Source organism: Egretta garzetta, unplaced genomic scaffold (genome assembly GCF_000687185.1).
Source record: "Egretta garzetta isolate BGI_Z169 unplaced genomic scaffold, ASM68718v1 scaffold30, whole genome shotgun sequence".
NCBI lineage: Eukaryota > Metazoa > Chordata > Aves > Pelecaniformes > Ardeidae > Egretta > Egretta garzetta.
The window spans coordinates 2,161,351-2,187,752 of NW_009258383.1; the positions used below are offsets into that span (position 1 = coordinate 2,161,351).

The 26,402-nt window shown below is 38.8% G+C and overlaps 1 protein-coding gene across 1 annotated transcript in view; it reads left to right on the top strand.

Annotated features, from left to right (window-relative positions):
• The window catches only part of CDK14 (cyclin dependent kinase 14), a 316,876-nt gene that overhangs the window by 113,128 nt on the left and 177,346 nt on the right, over window positions 1-26,402 (top strand). The window contains exon 5 of the mRNA XM_035897109.1: window positions 17,575-17,669. Coding sequence (XP_035753002.1) covers window positions 17,575-17,669 — 95 coding nt within the window. The remainder of the gene's footprint in view (window positions 1-17,574; window positions 17,670-26,402) is intronic.

Genomic DNA, 26,402 nt, shown 5'->3' on the forward strand with positions numbered 1-26,402 from the left:
AGTGTTAGCAAATACATCTTATATTAAAATCATATATGTGACATTCTTCCCTTTCCTCCCTTGTTTTTGTTTCCTTTTTCTTCACAGGCTGCTTTTTACTTTGGTCTGGCTGCTGCTGGCTGCTTGCTGTAGGCAGAGCTGCCTGGGTCAGGCCGTTCCTTCGGGAGACAGCACTGATCCTTTTCCTCTCTTGTATTTTTCCATAGGCTGAAGATTGTCTTGCAAACATTTTAGTTCACTTTTTCAGTTTTTGCTGAGAGAGGTGGGAGGTTTATCATTCAGGAACTATATGGAGCTGCAATATGTGCTTCATGATGGGCTCTCTCCTTGCAGCATGGGTGGAGTTACTGCTTTCAGGCTTTATAATCAATATGAAGAGAGTAGCATTTCAAAATTAGAAATTGACCTTTACTGTCTTCTTCAAAGCAATGAAAATGAATATCCACATTATTTTACTTGGAAATGTTCCTCCCGAGTAAGCAATATAAAAAAAAGAAGCTGATAATGTATTGCATTTTTCTGCTGAGATGAAGGGGAACTGGATGGTTCAGAGGCTGGTAATAGGATATCGTGACCTTCCACCTCTGACCCATTTATTAAAATGCGAGCCATGGAAGTGGAGTCTAAAAGTCATCACTATGGGATATACAGCTGTAGAATCTGGAGCTGTGTCTGAATTTTTAAGGCCCGGGCCACTTGTCACAAACTTCCACAGCATCTCAGCTGGCCACAGAGTTAGCTGGAGCTAAGTGAAAAGTGAACTATGAACAAAATGAACGGAGGAAGTCTTGTAAATAAGGATATATTAGCTGTGCTGAACTCAGTGACTTGTGTCTGTTCTGATCTGAGATAGATTTTTTGTCTCCTTGTTTCGTGAAGCTTGATTCAGAGTTCCCTTAATCAGTGCAGGAGTGGTACTGACCAGTTTTCTTTGACTGTTACTTTGGGATGTTAGGAAGGGGTTAATGAGAATAAGGATGCTGTGGATTTTACCTTAAGAAGATGCTCAAAGCTTGCACTATCAATGAGAACTTATTTTAAGCATTTAATGTTTTGCTCTGGATCTCCTGTGGAAGATTCCTAACACCCTTTTGTGTCTATGGATAACAAGCTAAGATTGGTCATGTGAAGCCCATCTTAGTTGTACAGCTCAAGTAATTATAGAACAAATATCCTTGGGTTTTATTTAGTCTTAAAGTATCACCTGGTTTTTCCCTGAGCAGAAGCAATCGAGAAAGTCAAGAAGGTGGTAGGAATCTTGGTGTACCACCATGCTAGCTTGCATGCACCACAGACAGGGTGATGGCAGTGCCAGTGTGGCTGGCTTCCATCTGAAAACATAGAATCATAGAATTGCTTTGGCTAGAAAAGACCTTTAAGATCATCGAGTCCAATCTTTAACCTAACCCTGCCATCCCACCACTAAACCATGTCCCTAAGCACCTCATCTATCCTTCTTTTAAATACCTCCAGGGATGGGGACTTGACATCCTCTCTTCCCTCATATCTCCTAAAACTTCAGACAACAAAGCAACTCAAGTTAACTGTGGTAGGCTAAATACAACTGACTGGAAAAAAACCCAAAACTGTACTTGCAAAGTGAAAAGAAAAGCTGTTTGGTCAGTATATTTTGAAGTTCTAGTTTGGAAGCAGTCAAAATTGACCTACTTTTATGTAGTCCAAATGTTTCCAAAATTTTATAACTGGAAAAAAATATGATCTACTTTACTTTTTACGCATTACTCACTTCCTTTCCCCCTACTTGTTTGAAATCCAGGGTGCATGCTGGCTCTTTTGTGTGTTGTGAGAGCTTTAAAAATATGTTTAGTGCTGGCAAGAACATTTTCATACAAACACTCACTGGACTGTGTGAGGTTTTTATTAAGAAAATGAGAAGATACAAACCCCAAACATTTAGCACAGACAGCTCTGGACAAGACAAAAAATTGCTTTTGATGTTTCATTTCTGGTTTTCTCAGCATAGCAGTGCCTACATTGCTGCCGGTAGGAAACTGCCAGTTCCTGGAGGGGCATCTAGCTTAAAGCAAAGCCCAGCAGGTCGTAGCCCCATTGACAAAAAGAACTTTCACACTTCTCCAGGTTACTTTATCTCAATGTATTTGTGGTCCTAAAAGATATTTTTCAATTTGCAATTACTTGTTTCTCGGAAAGTCTTGGTTATAAAGCTGACATGGTGGAAATACTGGCTTTGCATCAAGATTTCTAACAGAATTAACATTTGAATCACTTGAGGCCCTATTCACAAAGCAGAGGACTATTTGCATAATCAAAAATGCTTTATTTTGCATGCCAGTGGAGAAGCTAAGGATTGTAGCTGTGGCTCACAAAAAAAATTCAAGTGATAGGTATTGATGTGTGTCTGTATGCTGCTGTCTCTGCACAAACAAGCAGAAATCTTTACAAAGGCAGAAGAAAAGATTTTTGAGCAATGTATAGTCTCCATTCAAAGCCTGATTAAACAGGCTTTGCTTAAGTTGTCAGTGTAAGGATTAGATGGACTTCCCACTCTACCAAATGTGACTGAGGGCTGGGGGCACTTTTACGGCTGGGTTGTTGTGAGAGGATGGATGTCTTTCTAAAAATATGCTCAGTAAAAATTTATGAGCTTGAAAATTGCTCCTTCTATTGAGGAGGTCAAACTAAATAACCTATAAGAGTATATATCTGTGGATAATGTGTTCAAGACTTTGTTAACACCTTTCTGTCGGATTTCTGCCAGTAGTCCAAGAGGCTTATGAATTGCATTAATAACCTTCCCATCTCACCATCAGCCCATGCATTCATGTTTTTCATCCATTTTTATGGCTGTGGACAAGAAGGTAGAATGTCACATTCAAAGAATTTGTTTCTTTGCACGTGAATAACTCCTGATCAGAGTTCAAGAGGATGAAGCAACTTCTAACCTCTCTGAGGCAATAGGAAGCCTCTGGTCCTTAAAAATCTCTTAGGTGTCAGGGGATTTTATTCCTTTCATTTTTTCTAGAATGAACTTTGTTATGTTGTTGCTGTTAAATCAAGTTCTGTAGTGAAGTTTAGATGATGAAAGTCTTAGTTCCATGAAGAAATTTGGGTTGTAATTATTGCAACTTCAGATTATTTGACCTTAAAAAGGCATACAATGTGATCCAGCTTTCTACTTGCTAACATAGAATCACAGAATCATTTAGGTTGGTAAAGACCTTTAAAATCATCAAGTCCAACCATTAACCTAACCCTGCCATCCCACCACTAAACCATGTGCCTAAGCAGGGGGACATAACATCTGTCTCCTAATTGAATAAAAAAATCATTGAGGCATTATATGAAATTTTAAAACAAATTTTGTGACATTTTCAAGTCTTAACTGACTTATTTTTAGATGGATTTATTTTTTTATTTAATTTTTTTTAGTTAGGGACTTGGAGCTTTCGTTATCAGTGCTATTTAGTTCTAATTAAATCCTATTTAAAATGTACTAATTAAAAGCTTGGGTTTTAAATAATAAAAGCAAGTGAGGCTTAGATTAAGTAAAAAAAATCTGGGATAATAGATACACTTCTGAAAAGAGAATCTAGGTGTTTGAGCCTTCAGTATCACGGTATGAGCTTTTATTCTGGTGTGTGTTTATTTGTGTGTTTAAAGTATACCTCTGGAGCAAAAGTATTTCTCAGATTCACCTAGGTCAGGAAATTAGAATAGAGATTGCATTAATCTCTGTTCTTAGGATTTTAGGTTTCAAAATACTTCAGAGTCTAAGCACACCATTAGGAGGAGTATGTCCTTTTTTTTGTACATTGCTTTGGAGCTGTCAGCAAAAAGGTGGGTTTTACCCTGTTCATACATCCAAGTTCTTTGCAGAGTTTGCTGTTTTTATGGTTGACTGAAGTGCATAAATTTAAAGTAGATCAGTTTCTCATTCATTTGTTGTAATTACAGAGGCCATTAACCTTGTAAAATCATTGACAGAATTATAAATGTACATCTCTGAGAATTATGTAAACAAGTTTATAAAAGTTCCTCAAGTTTAATGAAAGCCAAACTGTACAAAAGGACTAGGTTTTATTAACTGCACTTTTTACAGCCCAACAAACTGTTGGAAAAACACGTGCAAATAATCAGATGCTCCCTCATGGCAGTGACACCACCACAGTTCCTATGACGTGTAGCACTCACTGTGTAGTTAAGTTTAAGATACCTTTAAGATCTGGACACCCAGCCATAGTTTCTTCTCAAATAAGTGGTATTTCTTAATATTTTACATGTAGCTGATTGTGGTCACAGAGAACTTTGGGAGAGGGATGTGGTTTACTGCCTCAGACCAGGTTTGTTTATCTGTGGAGATCTTGTCTGTTTGTTTCGAATGTTATCAGGTTGTCATATGCAAACATCCTAACCAGCTGGGAGAGAGGTATTTTGATGGGTCTGTTGAAGTCTGTGATCTGTCATCACTGGGATCCTGAGCCCTAATTAGAAATAAATGAGTAGTGTTCCTGTGCCTGTTCCATGGACTGATCTTTCCTTTTTTCTGTTTGGGAACATTTCTGGTCTGCTTTCATAGGGCTGGTGCTATTTGAAATACAGAACGGAGATGGGAATTAAGGGAGGATGTTTAGCCTTGTGAGCATTAGCGCTTTGGCTGCCACTATTTTAACATGCATATCTGAATTGGAATGTGCTCTTTGACTTTCAGATGTAATCAGTTCTTGATTTTTAGCCAAAGCTTTCTGGCATGTGTTGGAACAGGGATTTAGTATTCCTCATTTAGTAAGTTCCTTCAGAGGTGAAGTTTACTGTTGCAAAGTGTCTGATGTAGCATGTGCACTAACTAGCCATGCTGATGGAGGAAAGAAATTCATCAGCAACTATGGGTACTTGCTTCTGTCCTAATTCCTGTGACCTTTTTCAGGTCAGATTGTGTTCCCTTGGCAAAAGGACTCAGCCCACAAAATTTCTTGGCTTTGTTGAAGTCTTTCTTTGATTTACTTGGGATGAGGTGATGATGAGCAGCAAATCACTAGCAAAGAGCTCCAAGGGCTTTGTAGTAGTTGAGCTGTGTTTTCCTGCATATTAAGATGTTCTCACTTTAGTTGTAGAGACTAAAAATATGTTTGACCTTCCGCAGTATCTCAAAATAGCGGCAGATGAACTTGCTTCAAAAGTTGCTTGGAAAAGGCTTATGTAGAGCAACATGTGTTCCAAAGACTTTGGGAGGTTCAGAAACTGCTTTAAAGCAGTGATGGTTTTGTTATATTCCCAAACCTTGGTTTTATGGGCATGCTGTTGTTGCTTACACTGGAACTTACACTGTTGCACAGCACTGAGGAGTCTTGTGTCAGATTTTTTTGGATTCAGTTGGTGAGATGATAAGAGTCTCGTCTTTGACCATGCAATATTGGTCCGTTTATACATAAAGAGATTATATCCAGTAGCTCTGTGATGTTCAGGTCCCATATGGGCAATACACAGGTATGCTGAGTGGTCTATTCCAATCTGTGCTTGGTCAAATCAAATTAACAGCTAAAGTTTTATTTCCTCCTCACTTGATTTTTGTAAATGCAAAGGAGCTCAATCAGTTAGACTTACTGCTACAGTTATTGATTCAGCCACACAACCTATTAGTATTTTATTTGCTTCAGTCTTTCTAATCAGAAATGGAAGTTACAGAGAAATACAGTGGTCTACGCATGTGTAGTTCTCCTTCTAGATCCTGCTGCTCGCTAAGGTGCCCTACTTGTTTTCTGTTCCATTTCTCCTCAGGGACAAAATCCTTCATGCCTCATGTTTGGTTAGCAAGTCACTTTTGTGTTCAGCCATAATAATAAACAAGACATATTTAAAGAGACCCACTAAAGAATTGTCTTTATCTCAGGGGTCAGGTACTCTCTGGGAGGATGAACCTAGGTCTAAGCTCTGGTGTTTTGGTTTGTTGGCTTCTTCTGAGCTTGTGAGCGGCATTCAAGTGCCCTTGTGAAACTGGCTTTTCACATGGCAAATTTAATTGCAAAAGTGTCACACCTCCCTGCCCCCCTTTGTATTTAGTTGTGTTGTTTTTTTTTTTTCTAATATTGACAGAGTTACAAACTCTGCATGTGTTATCCATGTGGTTTTGTTCCCCTTTCCCTCCTGTTTTCCCTCTAGCCTCCTTCCAGCTCTAGCAGCCTGGAAGAAGATGACTGCCCCACTGAAACACTTAGCAGCATCCATGCCTGGGCAGTGGTAGAGAGGAGAACTAGGAGACAAGCGATGTCAAAACGTGATGGTTAGAATAGAGGTTGGTGTGAGGATCTTGGGAAGAGAATTAGTGCTACAACAGCGGGTCTGGAAGAATGTGAATTACAGAGGCCATTCAAAGCAGCACAAGGTATAGAGAGCACTAACAGGAAGATGGGAATGTTTGGTGACTTTGACTGGCCTCAGCCAGGAGCCTATGGGATGGACATGGGGAGTCTACTTGGAGAGGGCTAGTGTTTCCCACCTTTTTTGTCACTGGCAGGGTTGAAGAGAGAGGGGAGCAGAAATGGAGCAAGGGACTTGGAGATGTGTTCAGCCAAGAACAGGTTTAGGATTGTGATTTTGGGGAAGCTGTCAGTTTTGCGGCTGACGCTGTCCCATCTATAACTGATGTTGGATTCCAGACTTCTTGGCTCAAACTTCTTCTGCTTCTGCCAAATACCTGAATGTTTAAGCATGCTCAGGGATTTTCTGGGAGATTTTAGCTGCTAAAGTGCAGCTTTAAAGTACAATTTTCCACTGACTAGATGTAAACTTTGACAAATTGGACAGATTTTCACAGAAACAAGAAAAAGCATGTCCTTGACCCGAAGTGTAACTTTTGAAGGCCGCCTTTCAATGCATGAGATCTGAGAACTGTTTGAAGAAAAGGTCACCAACATCAAAGAGCGTATTTGTTCTCTCGTCCTCTCTTGGAAAAGGCTGACCTGTTTTGACTGGAACAAACACTGTTAGACACAAACTGTAAAAGATGAGGACATTTGTTTGAAGTTTGGCAAGGCAATAGTGTCATCTAATGGGAGCTGGCACTTTAAGAGGCAGTATTATCACTTTTGCTACTGTCATTGTTAATTTCTATGATTCTATAAAAAGAATTTTATCTGGAAAAGCAAACAGTAAATTGCCATAATTATAATTGATGCATGACACAACAGGATGGAAGAACTGAGTATATTTTCAAGGGGGCTGGGAAGTGATGTTTTATCTCTGTATGTAGTAGACAGACAAGCTGTTGGCTGTTGAGTTGGCCTTTTAAAAAAAAAAAAAAAAATTCTTACCACCTGTGGTGTTAATGGGTTATTCTGGCAGATCCCTTTAATGTATTTTCTCACATTTCTTGTGTGTGTTTTAATTATGTTGTTGCTCAGAATGCCTTCCAGTATGGATTTAGAACCATATTTTGGTTGGTGTCATGCATCTACACAGGTAATTTTGAATCTGTGCTTGAAAATTAAGGATGTTTTAAACAAAAGTAGGAGGATAGAAATGACTAGCTTACCTCAGCTAGGTCTCTTCTAAGCATCACTTAACTTTTGCATCACCCTGTCACTATCAGCTGTGGCTGTCAACTCTGTGAAGCTGAGACATTCCTTCAGCCCATCTTTTCTGTTCTAGCACCTCTCCTGCTTTCTCTGAGGGCCAGCTGCTTTTTAAAGAAACATACAGGGATTACCATCTTTTACTTAAAGGAAAACTTTTGTCCTTTAACATGCAAATTTCAAAGTTGAACAATGTCCACAAGGTTTAAATAAGCACTAGACAGTGACATGGTAATACAGATCTGCACTGTTACTTAAAGGTAAATTTGTAAAGTTTGCAGTCATCCTGATTTAGATTCAGGTGTATTCTAGGGGGAATGAAGCAAAAGTCCTGATGTATGGTTTTCTGCTTCCTCCTGATTGCTTGCACCTTAAATTCAGTTAACATTGTTGAGTGCTGCAAGAGTAAATGACAATTAAATGACAGGGTGAGAACCGAGACAGTACCCAGAGAACACAGAGCAAAGGCAAAAGGAGGACAGCGTGTCCATTCCTTGTGAGCTGATAGGGCCTTTAGATGTGAAAAGAATTCTTAAACCATATTTCAGATGATGTGATTACAAAGTGGATGACCAGCAGTGCTGGCACCAAAGTGCTTTGCTGTTGGTGGTACAGCATTGCTAGCAGTTTCTGATACAATCTCTTTCACATGATTTAGTCTGGAAAAAAATTTAACCTTCACTTGAATTATCACTGTGTTTTGCTGCTGTAGGGTCTGCCAGCTTGCTTCATCTTTTATTGCTTATTTTTTTCATGTTCGAAATTAGTTTACAAGTTACCTGAGGGAACCTTGCCATTTTGTAGTTTGCATGCTTAGCATATTTTTGGATGGGAAAGAAAAATTTAATACAAATCTTGTAACAGGCATCAAAGACACCTAGCCAGAATTAAGGTTACTTCCTGTCCTTAAAAATGTTTTTTAAATGTTCTGGATATTATTCATATTCTAATTATGCTTAAAAGTCTACTAGTTCATTATTTTGAGTTGCTTTGTAGTGTAAGTTACACTGTGACTGGATTTCATTCACTTTTTTATGAAATCCTTGTTCTTTTCCCATACCCACTCCGTGTCGTTCTCCTTTCAGTTATAGAACAGTATGCCTTATTTTCACTGTGATTGATTTTGTTTACTAAAATATTTGTAAAAATAGGTATTTGCTAACTTCCTACTGAGGCTGTCTTTCTTTAACCTCAAAGTCATTCCACAAGAGACAAAGTGATGCCATGTTCGTTCTAGTGTTATTTTCCAGCTGTGGGCAAGAAGGCATGTTGAGCCTCACTCACCCAGAAGAAGAAAATTGACGTGATCCTTTAAAGGCTTCTGTCTCACTCCCTCTTTGAAAAATATCAAGACATATGCCACAAGCCTTCTTTTTCCTGGCACCTAAAGTGTATGCTGACAAATCTGTCTGCTTTTCATGCAGCGTTTTTGCTGGAGGAAATGGCCCACTGAGAAATACAGCAAAAGTACGCTTTTCTGTAGAATTCCTCATTTATAAGTAGTGGTTAAAGTATGCTAGTAGGCAACTGAGTTTCATGCTAATGTAATTACATCCTTTCCTAGGATGCCTTTCTGTCTTCTGTGTACGAAAAAATTACTCATTGCAGGTACGTACGGTTAAGTGATTTCTTGATGTATTGATGTACTGTGAAAAGGGAGTAACTAAACTTGCACTGACTTCAGCAGGGCCCAAGTTTCAGTGTTGGTACTCAGTTATTTAGTCCCTCATTTAGACAGTGTAATACTAACATTGCAGGTGTCCTGTTTACAGCAGAGGCTCTTTTTCACAGTTGCAAAGTCAATCATTAAGAAGTAGTCAGAATTAAGTTTACCTGTGAAAACTTAATTTGGTCCCTCTACTTGTACTGTTCATTCCTTAATTACACAACAGCACCATGTTCACTGCTGTGTGATCTCTGCCTGTGTCGGATGATGAACGATTAATTTAATTCTCTGTTCTTGATGGGTGGCTCTAGCTATATGCACCTACTGTGCATTATTAAAACACAGATGGTTTTGAGATTTTCTAGAACACTCGTCACTGTACTCTGACTGCTTAAATATTTGTTCATTTTTTCAGCACCCCACTTACTGAGAGTCCTTTTAAATGATGATTTTGAGATGACTTTCAAAGGACTTGCATAGCATTGGGTAATATCAGTGTACAGTGTCATCTGGGGTTCTGTAGTAATTGTGTACACTCTGTGGTTCTGATAAGCATGAGTGAATATCAGAAGTCAAAATGTTCAGAAAATGAGGAACATGGTGATGATATCAGCTTGAGTGACTTAATGGGATGGTCAGCCAATGGAAGAGCTAAAGGTAAAGACCAGGCTGATTTTCTTCTGACTTGGTCCTGATGGACTTTTCAGTTTCTCTGAGGGATGGGCAAAGTCCTTCCACTGAAGCTGGACAATAAAGCTGGATCAAGTTCATACCTGGACCTGTGTAAAAATAGAATTTAAGCAACCACTTCTTCCATCTGTGGGGAAAAAAAAAAAAGAGAGAGCTGGGAAGAGTTAATGGGTACAAGCACACAAGTTGGTCACTTCAGGATAAGTTAGGCTGTGAACTTACAGGTTGTCAAAGTGTGGGATAAATGCAAGATAGATATGAAGCAGCTGTGCACTGAAAGCTCGTGCCCTGGCTTATCTCACAGTAGTGACTTCAGGAATGTGTTTCTTGGGGAAGCTGAGTTAGTGCTGCAGAAGCCCATATGATTGTAGTCCATCTTTGCTTTGAGCACTTGGTATGGCATTCTTTATTTTAATTTGGATTTTTGTTTATGCAATTTTCTAAGTGTTTGAAAAAGCAAGTGGAAATCTGTATTCCATTTTCCAGTGTTTCAGCTGCACCCCAATGTTACATCATGTTTGCAAGCTCTCATATGGACGTGTCCTGCCTGAACTGAAATGCCAGCTGGTAGCTGTCATAGGTTGCTTCTGTCTGTAGACTGAAATTGGAGGATAATGAGGAGAACTACCAGGCATTTTCACTGATTGCTGCTGAAAGCAGTGGGTTGGTAATCTGTGGGAATCTTGGGTTCTGATGTGGGCATCAGTGGAGAATACATGCTGGTGTCTGTAGACTCTTGTCTACTTCCCCCAAGCATGGGTGCTTGCCCACCCTGTGCTCTGCGTCCTGTCCCTTTTCTGTCTTGTCTACACGCTCTCGCTTTCCACTTCCTTCATTTTTCCACCTATGAAGGTTGTTCGCTTGTCCTCTGGCTTTTCTTTGTCCTTACCCAGCCGTTCTAGCTTCCGCTATGAATCACAGCCCGTCGTGCCATCTCCCCTTTTCTGTATTCCTCCTCCCTTTCACACTGCTGATACTCAGTCTGACCCAAAGAGGCGATTTTGAAAGCTTCTAACTTTATCAAACTTAGAGGATTTTCATGGAGATGGCAAAATGTGTATTCCTATTTTAAAGGCCTCTGTATTCCTAGACTTTGAGTCTCTGCTCCAAAACATGGGGTTTAGAGATGTTTTTTTTAAGGTGAAAGTTACTCAGTGGGTTACAGAAGTTGTTACTAAAGCCTGGCTTTTGGGAGGAACTGTTTAGACTGAAAACTTCCAAAGAACTCATCCTAAGGTAGGTAGATATTTATATGAAAACTGTCTGAAATTCAGCAAGATAACAAGACTAATAACAACCAGTGACAGTTTTATTAAGAGATTGTGCTACTAGTCCCAGTCATGCTATATGTGCATAAAAAAGTAGTAGAAAGACTCCTGCTTTCACATGCTACCTGCATCATAGAGTTGTTTTCTGTACACACTGACACAGTTTTGGTTTACACTGCTTCCTCCTCTTGAATACTGAAATGGGCAGCTAATGCAAGATATGACTGGCTGCTACAAGATATGAGTAGCATGTTACAATCTTTTTCCATGAGAGTCTGGCTTTAATAGGATGATGTCTCATTATTTTTAACCTCTGCCTGTACTTGAGTCTGAAGAGCATTGGGAACAATACACTGCATAAATTTGTATCTAGAACATAATGAAAGAGACATTCATTTCATCTGGCAGCGGTCTTCTGTATATCTGTTAGAATAATACAGGCTAGTGCTTTTCAGAGCTTATTTGATCAGTCCTTCCAAAGCTTTGTTCCAGTTCAATAGGCAAAGAGGTTTCAGCAGGTTTGTGACTTGCCTTTTACTTAGGGGACTACAGCCGGGGGAAGAAGAACCTCTGAGGGTCTCTATGTGTTGTTACACATGCTCTTTTTCTGTATTTCTTCTTTAATACATACTACACTTTGAAGTAGGAGCAGCAAGTAGAAATTTCACAAATAAAAAAAGTACTTGGTTAAAAGTTCAACCCACTCGTGTCAGCCTGATTTCAGCCTGAGGAGGTAGACGCGGCTGATGTGATCCATGTAGTCCCTCCAGCAAAGCAGCCTACAGCTGAAGAGCTAGCAAATCCTTTCTTGCAAGGATGTGAGGCACTGTGTGCTTCCTTATTGCCAGACTGCCTGTTTGTTTTTTGTTTTTTTAAATTAATGAAAACTAGAATAAGGGCCATTTGTTAAATCTAGAAGAGACTGTCACGAGGTTGGAATTGGCTGTAAAGAAGGTAATTCAGCTAAGCCTACGTAATAGCCCATTGGAAGGATGTGATGCTTTTTCTGTTCTTCCTGTAGCTCACGGATTCTTTTGAAATTTGTTAAGAAACTTCCTCCTAGAAGTCTTTCAAAGCTGAACAGTGACCTATATATCGTCATTGCATTGTGTCCACTAAGATCAGAGTGGAAGCTGGCTGATTCTGTGCATTTAGAGATGTGCAGCTCTAAAATCAATTAGTTGGGATTACAACTAATGATCATGCAGCAGAATATATCCTGTGGTGAGAAAGTGGGAAGTCTGTGGTCAGTGTGGACTTACCTAGGATATATAGTTTTCACTGGATTGAACTTTGTCATATTAGGGTTGTAGGAAAGCAAAGCTATCTGCTCATAGTAAATTATTTCAGGTGGTTGAACTGAAAAATAGCAAAGTGTAGATTTGGGGACTGCGTTTCTGAGGAGAAAATTTCTGCACATTTATTACTGCAAAACCAAGAGGGTGCTGAATTCCTGTCTCTGTGCTGGAACTGTAAGTAACGTTTTGCACGCATAAGGTCCTGCTGTGTGGGAAGTGGATGAGAAGCACAAGGGACATTGTGCTCCTAGACCAAATTTTTTAAATTGCTATAGAAGATGTGTAGATGGAAACATAAGTTGCTGGGAAGGGAAGCAGTACTTCTGTAGTTTGTGCAGGCATATTTGCCTATGTTTGTTCAGATGTGATGAGGGAAAAAAACCCATGAATGTTTTCTTGCTGAAGATGCCTTTCCAGGGAGTTCAGAGTAAAGAGACTGAACCCAACTGTTTATGAGAGGAAGTTGGCACTTTGTCAGAGAGCACCATTGTGTCTGCAGAATGTGACAAGCCACAGAATTTTACAGACACGTTGTTTGACACTGAAGCCCAACAAATTACTTGCTTTCACAAATTCTGTTACTGACTAGAACATGCATGCTTTGGGGTATCAGATATTAGACAGGGCAGCAAAGGTGCACAGTTGCATTAACAATATTAGATGAGTGCAAACTGCCATGATGTGCTGTCCTCAAGAGTAAAAGCTTTCCCAACAAGAGATGTCCTCCTAGAGTGACAGTGAGAAAGGGTGAACACTGCATGCGAGGAGTCGCATGGGGAATGGTGAGTACTGGTGCGTGGTAGCCCCAGAGGACACCTTGACTACTATATACTGAGCAAAGAAGGCATTTTCATAGCTATACTTTTTAGAAAAGTGACAGGAATATCACAGCCTTTGCATATATTTGGAAATCTGAGAGAGTATCAGCAGCAGTTGTACATTACAGTGAATATGAGCAGTCTGAGGTTGAGGAGTTCTGCTGCTGCTGTGAAAAGCTTCCACGTCACTGAAATATCAGACAATTTGGAAATTGTGGGTGATATCTAGAGCCACAGTGGAGATTTGTGACTTTTCACAAAGTGAGCACAAGATGATAGTCAGGAATTGCAAGACTGAATTAACTGTGGTAGAATGATCCAAGGACCGTAATTAGTGTTCAAGCTTAATGTACTTGCCGTGTCCGTAAGTACCATCTTTGCTAGTGCTGCTAGTGAAATGTCTTCTTCCTGCATGTGGCCTGGGAGTCAACAATAATAGTCACTTTTGTTAATTTTGGCATACAGCTGTGAAATGTTACTTTATGGGCATGCCAGAATAGCCTTTTTCAAAACACTTCAAGTCTTCTAGAGGTAAGACAAGGCTGATCTAAAAGCCACAAGGCTTTGTTAATGGAGTGTCAAGCTTGAGCTGATGCTGTAAAGCCTGCAGGGAGCAAAGCACTGATTTACTGATGCTACTCAGGTTTTGGGTAAGAGTTGGCTGCGGTCCATCTGGCTCGGCTTGCTTGTGGAGTGAGCATACTTTAGAGTCCTGCTCATCTGGGAACAGCAAAAAGCTCCTTGACCAACACAAGCAATAAGGCAGCTTGCCAGGAGCTCATAATAGATGAGAGCTTCCCCTTGTTGGAGGAGAAGTCTGTGATGGTTATTCAAGCAAATACAATGTGTTTCCTTTAGGTATGCAAATATGGTTATTAGCCCTTGATGGAGAAGTGCTGAGCATTAGTACTTTTAGTGGCTCAGGTCATGGACTTATATCCAAGTCACAGAAATTATCGTCTTGGATGTTGTTAATTATTGAAGTATGTCACCAACTCCTCTGCCCTGTTTTTTTTACTGCTAGAATTTGCTGTAAGAGAGTGTGCAAACACAGGTGACAGAACAAGCACCTGCCCGTTCAAACTCATATAATATTTTGTCCAAAGCGTTTCTAAAAAAGCAGTTTGGCATTATTTACTTCTGTGCCTCCTCAAAACTCTTTGGGGAAATGAATTAAGAGTGCTGCCATCTGTTTATCTTACATTTAATACTGAGGGTAAAAAAAGAGTGCCAGCAGTTTTGAAGCAGCATTATATAATTTTGCTTTTAAAAATACATGCTAAGGATACAGTGAGTACTAGTACATTGGAACCACTTTGGTGAGTTGTTGCAATGCCTTTTCAACAATATTTTAGTCCTTTTATCTTAAAAGAAAACACCTCTGTGTGAAAACTGTGGGTGATAGTCACTGGATGGAGATGGCATTCTCTGGGAGAATGATTTTGTTCTAGAAGTAACATCAGGCACAGCAGCACCTGACTTCTCGCTGTGCTGCAGCAGCAGCTGCATTGGCAGCTTCAAGGGTGAAGTCAGGCTTGTCTCAGGCTGATGCTGACAGATTCCCTGGACTCTTTTTCATTCTCTTGGATATGAATTTCTGGGGTTTGTCTTTGAATTAGTGGAGTTCATCCAAAGTTCTATCCTCTTCAAGCAAGAAGTTGCCCAAAAGGGGAGGTATATTGGTTGTTTGTTCTGAAAGGGGATGTTTCTGGGAAAAAACACACAGAGCACCATCAGTTCCTATTTCATTTTGTTTTTAAAGTATTCTGTGGAGGAAGAAACAGCTTTGCTATTTCAGACAACTTTTTTCTTTTTTCTTTTTTCTTTTTTTTTTAATTTCCTTTTTTCCCCCTTTTTTAAGCAACAAAGCAGTGTTTTCACAAAGACAGGGAATCTTACTGGTAAGAGTCCTGACAGAAGAGCACAGGGGCTAATTCTCTTTCTTTCACCAGCTATGCTTGGTTTCTCACAATATAAATTGATAGTGGAGTTGATTCTTATTTCTGCAGTGTAAAATTAGTGCAATTAAGATGATTTTGCTCTCTGTGCTGTATTATTTATTGTATTTCACTTGGACTAATGGAGAAGACAGAAATCTCACCCTGCAGGTGATGTTTTGTAGTTCTTGTAATGTACGACAGATATTGAATATTGAGGCTGTAAAAGGGGAGAATTGGATATTAGAGAAGATAAATAAGAATGGGGGAGGGGACTGAAGAAGAAAGACAGTACTTGCAAAGACCTCAGGGTAAGCTGCTTTCAATGTAGTGTTTAAGCTTTAATGACCCATATACAGATTTTAGCAACAAAGTAATGGCCAACTAGAGGAATTAAGGGCCTCAGATGATGATCTGGACAGCAAAAGCTGACAGAGGTCATAAATACTATAACAGTTTGACGCAGACTCTGCTAGGAGGCAGTTTTTATGTTCCCAGACTCTCTGCATGTATGGTCATTTGACAAGGTCTAAGGAAAGAGCTGGTAAAACCCCCAGCTTAAGAGTTCTTGTTTCTGGTAGAAGGTAACTTTTAGAACAGTTGTTCCGATTATCTGTTCTTTGTATTCCTACCTTTTCCAGTAGCAATTTTTCATTGTTGTCCTTAAAAAAGCGCAACATATCCAAATCTCTCTGAGCTTTTACTCCAAGAAGTTCTCCAAAGTCTGAGATGGGGATTGTATGAAAATTGTGTACGGCTCTTCCTTTGAGTAAAAAAGCTTCTACTTAATTTGTGGAATGTTAAAAGTTAATAGAGATGCACTGATCAAATGTTTAAAAAGAATAATTGTAATTGCAGTAGCTGCTTTATAGCTCAGTGGCAGCATAGTCAGAGTACAGGAAAGTTCCTCTGCGCTGACTCTCTTGAGTAGCAGGAGTTGTGGAATGCGGGCCAAAGCAAGCTCTTTTGAAACTTATCTTCTCACCTCTTCAGCCAGGTTGAAGGGTTGCCTGATTGCTTTGCAGTCCTGTCATCAGGATATCTGTGGTATACTCGCTTTGAAGCTGCTGTATGGTATTTTCCCCTTTGCTATATACCTTCTGCCTAGAGCTCCGAGCTCCAAACTCCAAGGCTTTGCTGCTGAGGATGCTTGTAGAGGAACACTGATTTCAGCCAGATGCCATGTTGCTGTTGTGTTGCTTCCTAGAGTGATCAGCTTGTCAGATCAATCTCTTAAGGACCAATATGAGAGATGATACATACTTACCCTAATTCAATGCCAGATGACCCCTGGAGTTACTGCAGCCTGATGGAGCACCCTCAATAGGACAGCCAGGGGTAATAGTGCTGTGGAAGCTCCCTTGCTTCCATTTTGCACAGTAGTAGAGTGAGATACACATTTGGTGTTCCATTATTTTCTTTGTCAAAAGAAGGGTGACAGAAGAAAGTTCCACGTTATTCAGTACAGAAATATGCCACTCATTTGCATGTCTTTGTATCTATTATTTACTTTGCTGTGGTGACTGATAGTCCTGCTCAGATGTATGCATAAGATGACAAGGCACCAACGACAGAATGACATTGGTGACAACACATGGCTTGTCAGCATATATTGCTAAAATATGCCATGTCTTGTGGAACATTAAATATGTAATATGGTGTGAACATTAAATATGTATTATGGTGTAAAAGAAATTTGGTGAAGGAGAACACCTGGAAGTTCACTAGGTAAGTCTTCGTTTGTCAGTAGTCTGTAAACATGAGCTAGTGCTCTTAAAAAAATTATGGTGAGAAAATGCCATGTATTTATTCTCATGAGCTAATACAAATGATTCCATCAAACCTGTGTCATGTTTGAAAGAAAGGAGAATTACTGCTTAAAACACTATTCTTAGGATAGATGTTGCACTTTGTTTAGAAAACAGCTCTATTGTGTTGGATAGGAAAGATGATGTTTTGAAAAGGCACGCTTGACTTTTATCTGAGACAAAAAATTATCTTTGAGTATAGAAGCAAACTTGGTATCTGATTGATCAGATGTGAGTGGTTGATTCACTTAGAGGAGGCTGCGCAAGGAAAGCATCTGTAGCCACATCTCATTTTTGCCTCAAAGTGAGGTTGAGTTTGACTCAAGGTGGAGAAAATAGCACTGAATGGGAAGGCATGATCTTAAAACACACTGAATGTGTGGAACCCATGGACATAGAAGATACTAAAGTACAACTATTGGCTGTCAGGTAATGAAACTAAGATGTTAAAAAAATCATCCAAGTCACTAAAAGAAAAAGCCAATCAAGGTAAAATATTTGGATCCTGTTTAAGGTAACATGTATGTTTTGCTTTTCAGCTTCTCTTTTGAAAGGACTGAAACATGCTAACATTGTGCTGCTTCATGACATCATTCACACCAAGGAGACCTTGACACTTGTGTTTGAATATGTGGTGAGTAAAGTAACTTAATGTTCTGGGTATGGTCCAGAGTGTATTGAATTTGATGGAAAAGCTCTCTTCACTGTTGGTGATCTATGGATCAAGCCAAAATAACCCCTTACTTCAGGAGAGTGGAGGCTATAAGAGATGATGGGCTAAAAGTGGAAGGCTGGGCTAGACCAGGTTCAGAGATGGAGAAGTGGCTATTGGGGCTCTTGAAGGACCTTATACTGTTCAGTTGACTTTTCAGGCTGGTTCCTTACTCTGCTTCCTAGTTACAGTTTGTTTATTAGAGCTTTTTCTATACTGATGTGATTGGGTAACTTTAAAATAGGCGAGGATAATGTAGGTAAGAAGAACAGGAGTGAACTGTTTAACAGGTAGTTCCTTCATCAAAAGCGTGTAACAAGTTTAAATGGCTTTTGTTGTGACTGGCTTGTGCGTAGTGTCTTTTTATGAGCAATGTCAGTAAAAAAGAAGTCTAGCACACACTATTTAGAATTTTGGATTATTATTTTTTTTTTCCATGACTAGTGTTTTACCTACTCATTAAAACTTCAATTTACATAGGACACAGCATAATGATCTAATTGTGTTCAGAGTATGACTTTCCAAAGTCTTGGACTTGGCCTCCTAATTAATCTTTTTAGTTTTTCTAAGACAAACATATGGCATTTGTGTAGAACTACTGCAGCATTTAGCTGTGGAATAATGCAATGTACTATAGTAATTAACTTACCAGTTTTCACAGATGGGTCCAAGAACATGTAATTTAAAAGAAACAAATGAGTTTAGGGAAGGTTAGATTTTCAGTGTAATATCTGTTATTGTGTTGTAGTCAGTAAAAGACTGCATTTATAAAGTACAGTGATTACTAGTTTTACTCTTAGTACATCCCTACTTAAGACAGATGGAATTGTTTTGTGTATTTCTTGGGAGCATGCCTTAATTTTTACATGACAGAGCACACAGCATCTTGTCTGGAGAAGCCATTCACCTTGTCTATTTATGTAGAAACGCTACAGTGCAATAATGTGGGTATTCAGCTACAGGAGCCTGCAGAGTGAGAGCATGCAGTACATATATTTTACCTCAGGTATGGGAAGATTAATGAAAATTTAATTCCTTTTCTTAAACTCAGTGATTCTTCTGCTCCTGACTTATACACTGAATTGGTATAGAAAAAGCCTTGATGTTTGATTTTATGTAACCGTCAGTGTTATTTGCATAACTTTACATGAATACACTTTGCAGTGCCTTTTATCAGCGGCTGTATTTAGCTGTATTCATCAGAACTGGTTGTGCAATGAGATATATAGAATATGTTTCTCCCTAAAATAGATGTTTTTGCCTATTATACTAATGTCAAATGTCTGGATTTTACATCCAGTAGTAGTGTTTACAGGCTCTGGCTCCCAGACATATATTAGATCATGTTGCTTCCCATGATAAGCATGGACACAGGACTAAGCTTCATGCAGCAGCTAGTTCTGGATTCAGTTAGCTGTTTGTTTTTCAACAGGGTGCTGTTGGGATCAACCCCGCTGTGGGTTGCACCTTTTTATTCCCACGATGTTTGGTAGCTATTGAAACTGTTTCAGGATCTCATTTAGTAATGGTTTCTAGCAACTGATCCAAGTAGTATTTTAATATTTTGGCTGGTGGGCAGAGTCTCTCAAGGTGGTGTTCAGGAAGAACGGAAAGGGTGCTTTGTTCACTCCAACCAGCTTAAGGACTATTGTAATGATGTTGTAACTTGCTCCTGTGCCTTGGGATGACAGAATTGCTTAACAGAAGTCTGTTTTTGTTGTTAGGTAAGGTAAAGTTACAGGCTGGTCAAATAGCTAATGCTATCTGATAATGCTTACTGCTTGAGAATGCCCATGTAACCTGAATTGAATTCTTGTGGGTGTGCATGATACAGGTTTTAATTGCCTGATCACAATGACTTTTTTGTATTCCTTTTGTCAAAGAGCTCTCATTCGGTGCATAATATGAAGGTGCAGAGGCAAAAATTACAGTTGCCCATTTAAATGTGCCAATTTTGGCTGGTTGACTATGCAATCTAGCTGCATAATTGGTGTTACTGAGCTCTGTATCTGCAGTGTCTGTTTCAGGTTTTTTTTAACACCTGTACATGGTTTAGCTCAATAATACGAGTGATTTGTACTGAAATCACTAGAAATATTCATGTGATTAAAATTACATAGTGACATACCTTTTTCAATGACTGAGGCCTAACAAACCTTAAAAGGGGTTGAATTTGATTTACTTCATAAAGTGACATCATGGAACTGATACAGCATTGCCATTAATCACTATTGGCCATTTCAAACATAGCAAAAACCATTTGAGTGAGATGTCATGATTAAATTAGGGATGAACAGTTAGTGATCCAAGAGTTCTCAGAGAATGGAAACTTTGGGTTGCTAGGTTGGTGACGATTCCATTGGGAAATTAATACTGATGAAACGTCTGAGGTTATCAGAGGTGTTCGGTTTCAGCATTGACCCTGAAAGAGTAGAATGAAATTTAATTTCATGTAGCACCTTTCATTGCAAAATGCATTGCAGTAATAAGTTAAAAGCTGAAAGCAGAATAGCCTCTGAAAGGAAACATGGCAGTGATTAAATTCTCTGGGTACCTCAAATTAGATTTTTTTTTTTTATATGGAAGTCTGTCAGATGAAAACATGACAGAGCTTTTTAACTTTAACCTTGGCGGTCCCCAGGAGCAAGAAAAGTCAATCTTTAGAAATTCTGTCTGACAGCTGAAGATCAGGAGAAGTTCATTCTCTATATAAACATTTTGGTGGTGAATGTGAAGCTGTACATTTCTGTGGAAGAAGAGAAGGGGGGCTTGCTCTTTTTGAATGAAAGAACTTAACTGAAAATAGTTTAGTGTATACGGTGCCTTGTTAGTAGGGCATAATTTCTTTGTATGCTTTGGTAACTCTTACATCAGCTGTGATTGTTGTTGGCCATTCAAGTGTACTGGGAAGGGAGCTGAGAGGTCAATTTTATCACTGGATGACTGAGAGCCATTGCTGGTTACCTGAGGAGCTTTGAGGATGAGCTGCTTGGAATCACCTCTACAAAACCTGAAGGGCTGGTAGTCTTTCGTGTATGAATGGTAGAGAAAATGGTGTCCATATAGTTAACTGGGATGTGCTAAACAAGACCTGAAAACAAAATATGGAATTTTGACGCATTTCGCATACGGTATCTGAGACTGCAAGGACTTCCAAAAGAAAAAGGTCAGTTCAGCTTTACTGTTCAATGGAGGAGTATGACTGTTCACATAAGTTTTGTTCCCCTCCTCTCCAGGCTCTGTTTAGGTGTTAGTTTATGCAACCTTGTGGGTATGCCAGCTGTAGTGCAAGTGTCAGGGATATAGCCAACTTTACCCAAGGAAATGATGAATTTTACAGGTGAGATCTCAGACATAATGAGAGATCTTTGAAGATGAGTTTATATCTGTACGTTCTAAAATGTTCATTAGCTGTTACCATTTGTTTCTTCACTTGTTTATTTAAAAGGAAGATGACTGTATTTAGAAACATGTAGTTGCTGAGAGGCAATCCTAACCAATCCATATTGCTACAGGCTTGGTAGAATGATAATGAGGTTTTTAGTATTATGCATAATTATGTAAGTATATTATTATCAATAAATGAACCAGCAACTTGTCCTATTCCTGGCATATAAAAGTGAGCTTGTATAGTAATACTTTACATTACGCTTTCAATATTTATGAACTAGATTTGAAACAAGAACAGATACATTTATAATTGGAAGTATGAGTAATGAGTAATAATACTTCTGCCTCAACAGTGAAAAAGCTCCAGACTAATCTAATAGTGTAATTTTAAAGCAAGCATTTTCAATTACCTTGCCTACTTTAATCTTTGTGTATGTTTTTCCTTGTTAAAAATTACTTTCCATTAAAGAAGAAACTAATTCTCATTGCTTCGTTATAGCAGCTAAAATAGCTTGTTATACAATGACCTGGCTTAATAAAGTTCATTAGTTACATTTTCCTCCCATTTCCTATAAGAAAACAACAGGTATGAGTTTCTCATTTTTATTGCTGATTGGAAACTGAGACATATACTGTTTATCTGAATTAAAAGTTACAGAGCTGAAGTCTCAAAACCTGAGATTTTGAGTTTGTTGTGGTACATTTTAGAAAAGTATTATGCAAGGAAATGGTCAACACACATTACCTAAAACGATCAACAACTTTTGCATTGAAAATTTTGATTTTCTTATAACTTTTGATAATTTGGATCAATCACTATTACTGGCTTTCTGGTTTTATGTATTTTATTAGGGAACATGTGTTGAAACTAACGTTAGGGTGGCATTGCTTGTTGGTGAAAACAAACAAGAAAAGCCACATTATTTTAGTGGATGGGAGAGCAAGGAAAATCGGTCCCAGAGCTGCTTTTGAGCTCTGATCACTAGGATGGTTCAGCGGTGCTTAATACCTAGAGGACATTAGGGAGACTGGGCACAAGAAAGAAGGAGGGATCTTCTAATCCTTGGTTGAGAGTGAAACTTATTTGTAAGCTGCATTACCTTATTTTGCTGTAAGGGTGAACCAGTGGGTAATTTTCTTCCCATTTGAGGTCAAGGAGCTTGTCCAGCTACGGTAAGCAAGGACTGAAAGCTAGTGAAGCTCTGCAACAAGCCAGATGCCTCCTACCACCCTCTTGGCAGGCACCTCTGCTTGCCATGAATGTGCTTTGTCCACCCTGGGAAGGAGTGGAGCCATTGAGGGCTCCCAGGATGGGAGCAGTTAAATTTAGTAGTTTCCATTTGCCTTGACCAGAGAAGGAGCCATTCCCCTGTTGGTTTAACCCCTGCCTCGTTCCCCAGGCTTGCCCTAAGTTGTGCTACTTAAATTGCAGTCAAAAAGATGACAGAAGAAGGCTGAGAGGAAGCAGAGAGAAAGGAAATCCCCTACTACTAAGAAGAGGCAATAAGGGAATACTGCTCTTGGGAAAGCCTTGTTTTTCAAGTTTTAATGAGCAGATCAGAGACAGGAGCCGCTGATGTCCAAGTATAGATTGGAAATGCAAACAAAGTCAGCTTCGGGAGGTAGAGATTCAGAAGGGATTTCAGAAGGAAATTGCTTTGCTCTTTGCTGAGAGGTAAAGATTTACACAGGTCTAGTGGGAGAAGGAAAGATGTTACTCAGTTTGCCTCATCATCCTGACTTTGCAGGATCTTGCAAAGGTTGTGTAGACCTCATACGGAGGGTGCATACTGATGAATCGGTGCACTAATAAGATTAATCAAGATTTACAATCCAACAGATTGGGAGCCTGTGTGTATCTGAATGTCTATTCTTCATACAGTTTACTACTGTTTTTTATAACCTTACCAAATACTGGTTGGATATCCTTTGCACCTTTGCACCATTTAATAATTAGCATCTATTATTTACTCTTCTTTTTATTAAGTATTAAAAGAGTATTCAGTGTAAGTATTTTAAAAAACCCACAACAAATCAAAGCATTAAAACCAGCCAGACTTGAGCTGACAGATGGAACACTGGAAATCACTGGAGATATTCTATCTACTGACAGATCTCAATTAGTTTTTTCCTAAATTACAAATAAAAATGTCAAACATCATTGTGGTCCATCAAACCCACATCTAGTAAGATGCATATGCCAATGATAACAGTGTACTCAATACAGGTAAGGCCATCACCCCAAATGGTAAATTTGTACACACAAGGAAAACATGAATCAACTGGAGACCTGAGGGGGGAGGAAATCCAAGAATGAGCAAACATCTAGAATAAATGCTTCTGAGGAAAAGTCAAAATAAGTAGGGCTGTTTAGAGTTGGGGAAAAAAAGGATGAGGTGGTTCCAAACCTTTCAATATATTGCGGAGAAAGACAGTGACCTATTTCCATGTCAATGGTGAAGAGGTTAAGAAAGAAAATCTGAAATTGCGGTAAAGAGACAGATTAAACTATAGGAATGCATCTTTAATGGTAACAAGGGTAAAGCATGAAGAAGCTACTATGGGGTGATGGTTTCTCTAATGCTGGCAGTCTTTAAGAACAATTTAGACAGATAATCAGCAGAACAACATGTCACTGATACTAGATATAGGTAAGCTTAGTGTTCTTTCTTTTTGAGATCCTTTCTGTGTGTATCTTTCTGCATCTTAATTTTTATCAGTTAAATATGAATACTTGTAGTCTTTCAGTGAACTTAATACACTGTTACTTTCCTGTATCGGGAATTGAAGAAAAAATGGCCGTTTATTTTACTACTTTAAACAAAATTTAAAAAAAAAAAAATCCTTCTAGTTTTTTATTCTATTTTTTTTTTAGTAATTGATTATTTCTACATTATAGATTTCTGGGCAGCTCTACCATCAGTAATATCTTGGTGGCATCCCACACATTCCTTATCTTTTAATTTCAGTAATAATCTGGCATTGTCCAAGTCCCTCTGAGGTGAAACCTGACAGTATCTCAACTTGCACTAGAGACTGTCCAATCTAATTAAACTTTTTTTCTCAGGCTCTTTAATAATGTGGCTTGTAACTGCTGTTTAATTCCTCTTAAAATGAGAAGCTCTGATTTATTCAATACAGACTGAAAAAACAAACAAACAAACAAAACACCAACCCAAAAACTGGCTGTTTGGAGAGTGATGACTGCCATAATTCTAAGTCTTAAAAATAGATTTTTGCTTCCTGAACTAGCAGTATGCAGCTTTGTACTAATTTAGTCGTATTGATAAAAAATAGATCTATGACATCTTTAAAAACAGAAAATTGGGGTGAGCAATTCTGTCAAAATAATAATAATAATAATCCTGGAGTCAGAATGAAGAGATCAGTAATTGCAGATATCTTTATAATATGTTTATAGTTTTATGATATAAAAATAATTAAGGAATGGTGAATAAGAGGAATCAAGAATCAAACTGGAGTAATAAACAGAGTCAACACTGAAAGTTAAAAAGGCCTATTCATTTTTTCTTGTTTTACTACTTTGAGTAAAGAGGATAAAATCCATGGTAGCATAATTTTTCCTTTGTGCGCCTTGCAATCTGAACTGCAATTTTCCCTATAAAATTTTTATTAATCTTACAATCATGCATGGACAGTTAGGATCAGGAGGCATGGCAGAAAACAGTCACTCAGCCAATATGAAGAGAGGTCTACCATAGGATGCTGAAGCTTTTAGAGAAAGTGTTTGCGCTGCTTTTTTCCTGCCCTGAAGATGAAATTTTTTTTGTAGCCCAGCACAGCACCATAGCAAAGGCTTTTGTGCCAGCTCGGCTTGTGTAGGCATGTCTACACCATCCACCGCCAGTACCGTGCCAGTATTAACGTGGATGCTTGATGCAGTGAGACTGTATGTGGATTGTCAGCCTCCCTGCTGCGTGCGTGTTCTGCGTCTTGGAGTGAGTACTCTCACCATGAGCTTAGGGTTATCTGCCATGCTCTAATGAGAAAATGCTCGTATCTTCAACTATTTTTTTTTTTTTTGGCATATAGTGGATATAATGGTCAGTGCCGTGGAAACACAATGACATAGCAAATTAAAGAAAAAGTGCACACGCACATCTGTGTGGGCACATGTACTACAACTTGCTCAGCTTGTAAAAATTGTTCCTGCCCTGTTGACTTTGAGGACTGTAAGTCCATCGCAGTTTACGCAAGCTGACGATCTGCTGCTAGGTTTTGATCATACTGAACAGGAATTCCTACTGATTTTTGAGACGTCATTCCTTTCTTAAAGTAATCTCACTGAATTAAGTGTTTACTGTCTCTTTAATCTGATTTACTAAGAAAACAAGGCTGATAACTATTATTATGGTGGTCAGAGAATCAGGAAGAGGATAAACCGGCATCTTTAGAAAACTGGATTTTGTTGAAGATCTCTTAGTTCATTCAGCAATTCTTTCTGCAGCAACATGTGTCTTGCGCGTCAGAGTCATAGACCGGATTGTTCTCTGTGCAATAAACAGAGACTTTGTATCAATAAATAAACATACATTTTCTAATAGCAACCAAAAATTAGACAACTGTGCATTCCCTTTTCTCTCTGGGATTTTCAGGTAGGTTTATATATGTGTTATGTACTCCCCCACTGCCCAACTTCCTTTTCTATATAGTATTGTTCATGTGTTTTGAAGTATATTTATCTTTGTTGACAGTGTGAGAGAAATCCAAGGCACTAGAAACATCTGTTAGCAAAACTGTTTTCATTAAAGGTGTCTTGTGGGGTGTTTTTTTCCTTTCTTGAATCCCTAATATATATCTTTTCCCTGCTGTTCAGCCCAGCTGGTGCTGTTGCCTTCTGCTGTTTTTCTGAAAGTTGCTGAGGTATCACCCCAAGATAGCTTGTAGGGTATTTTTTGTCAGCATGGCTAACACTGCATCGTCTCGTAGGGGGAAAAGATTAAATTATGGAAAGCCATAGAAATACTTGAAAATGAGAGTCTATGACACTTTTGAAAATACCAGCAACATGAAATTAGTTTAAACCGTGGTGCAGTAATCTGCAGAGCGCTTAGGTTGGAGGATATATGCCATTTAAATAGAATTAACTTTTCTTTGTTCTCTTGTCACTTCAAATATTCCCACTGCCTGTGCTTTTATTGGTAAATTATATTATCGGTTTAAGAATTTGTTGGTGACAAAAGGGAAAGTATTTTAGTCAGGAAAACTGCTAGGGCATAAATAATGCGTGCTCTCCTTTGAACA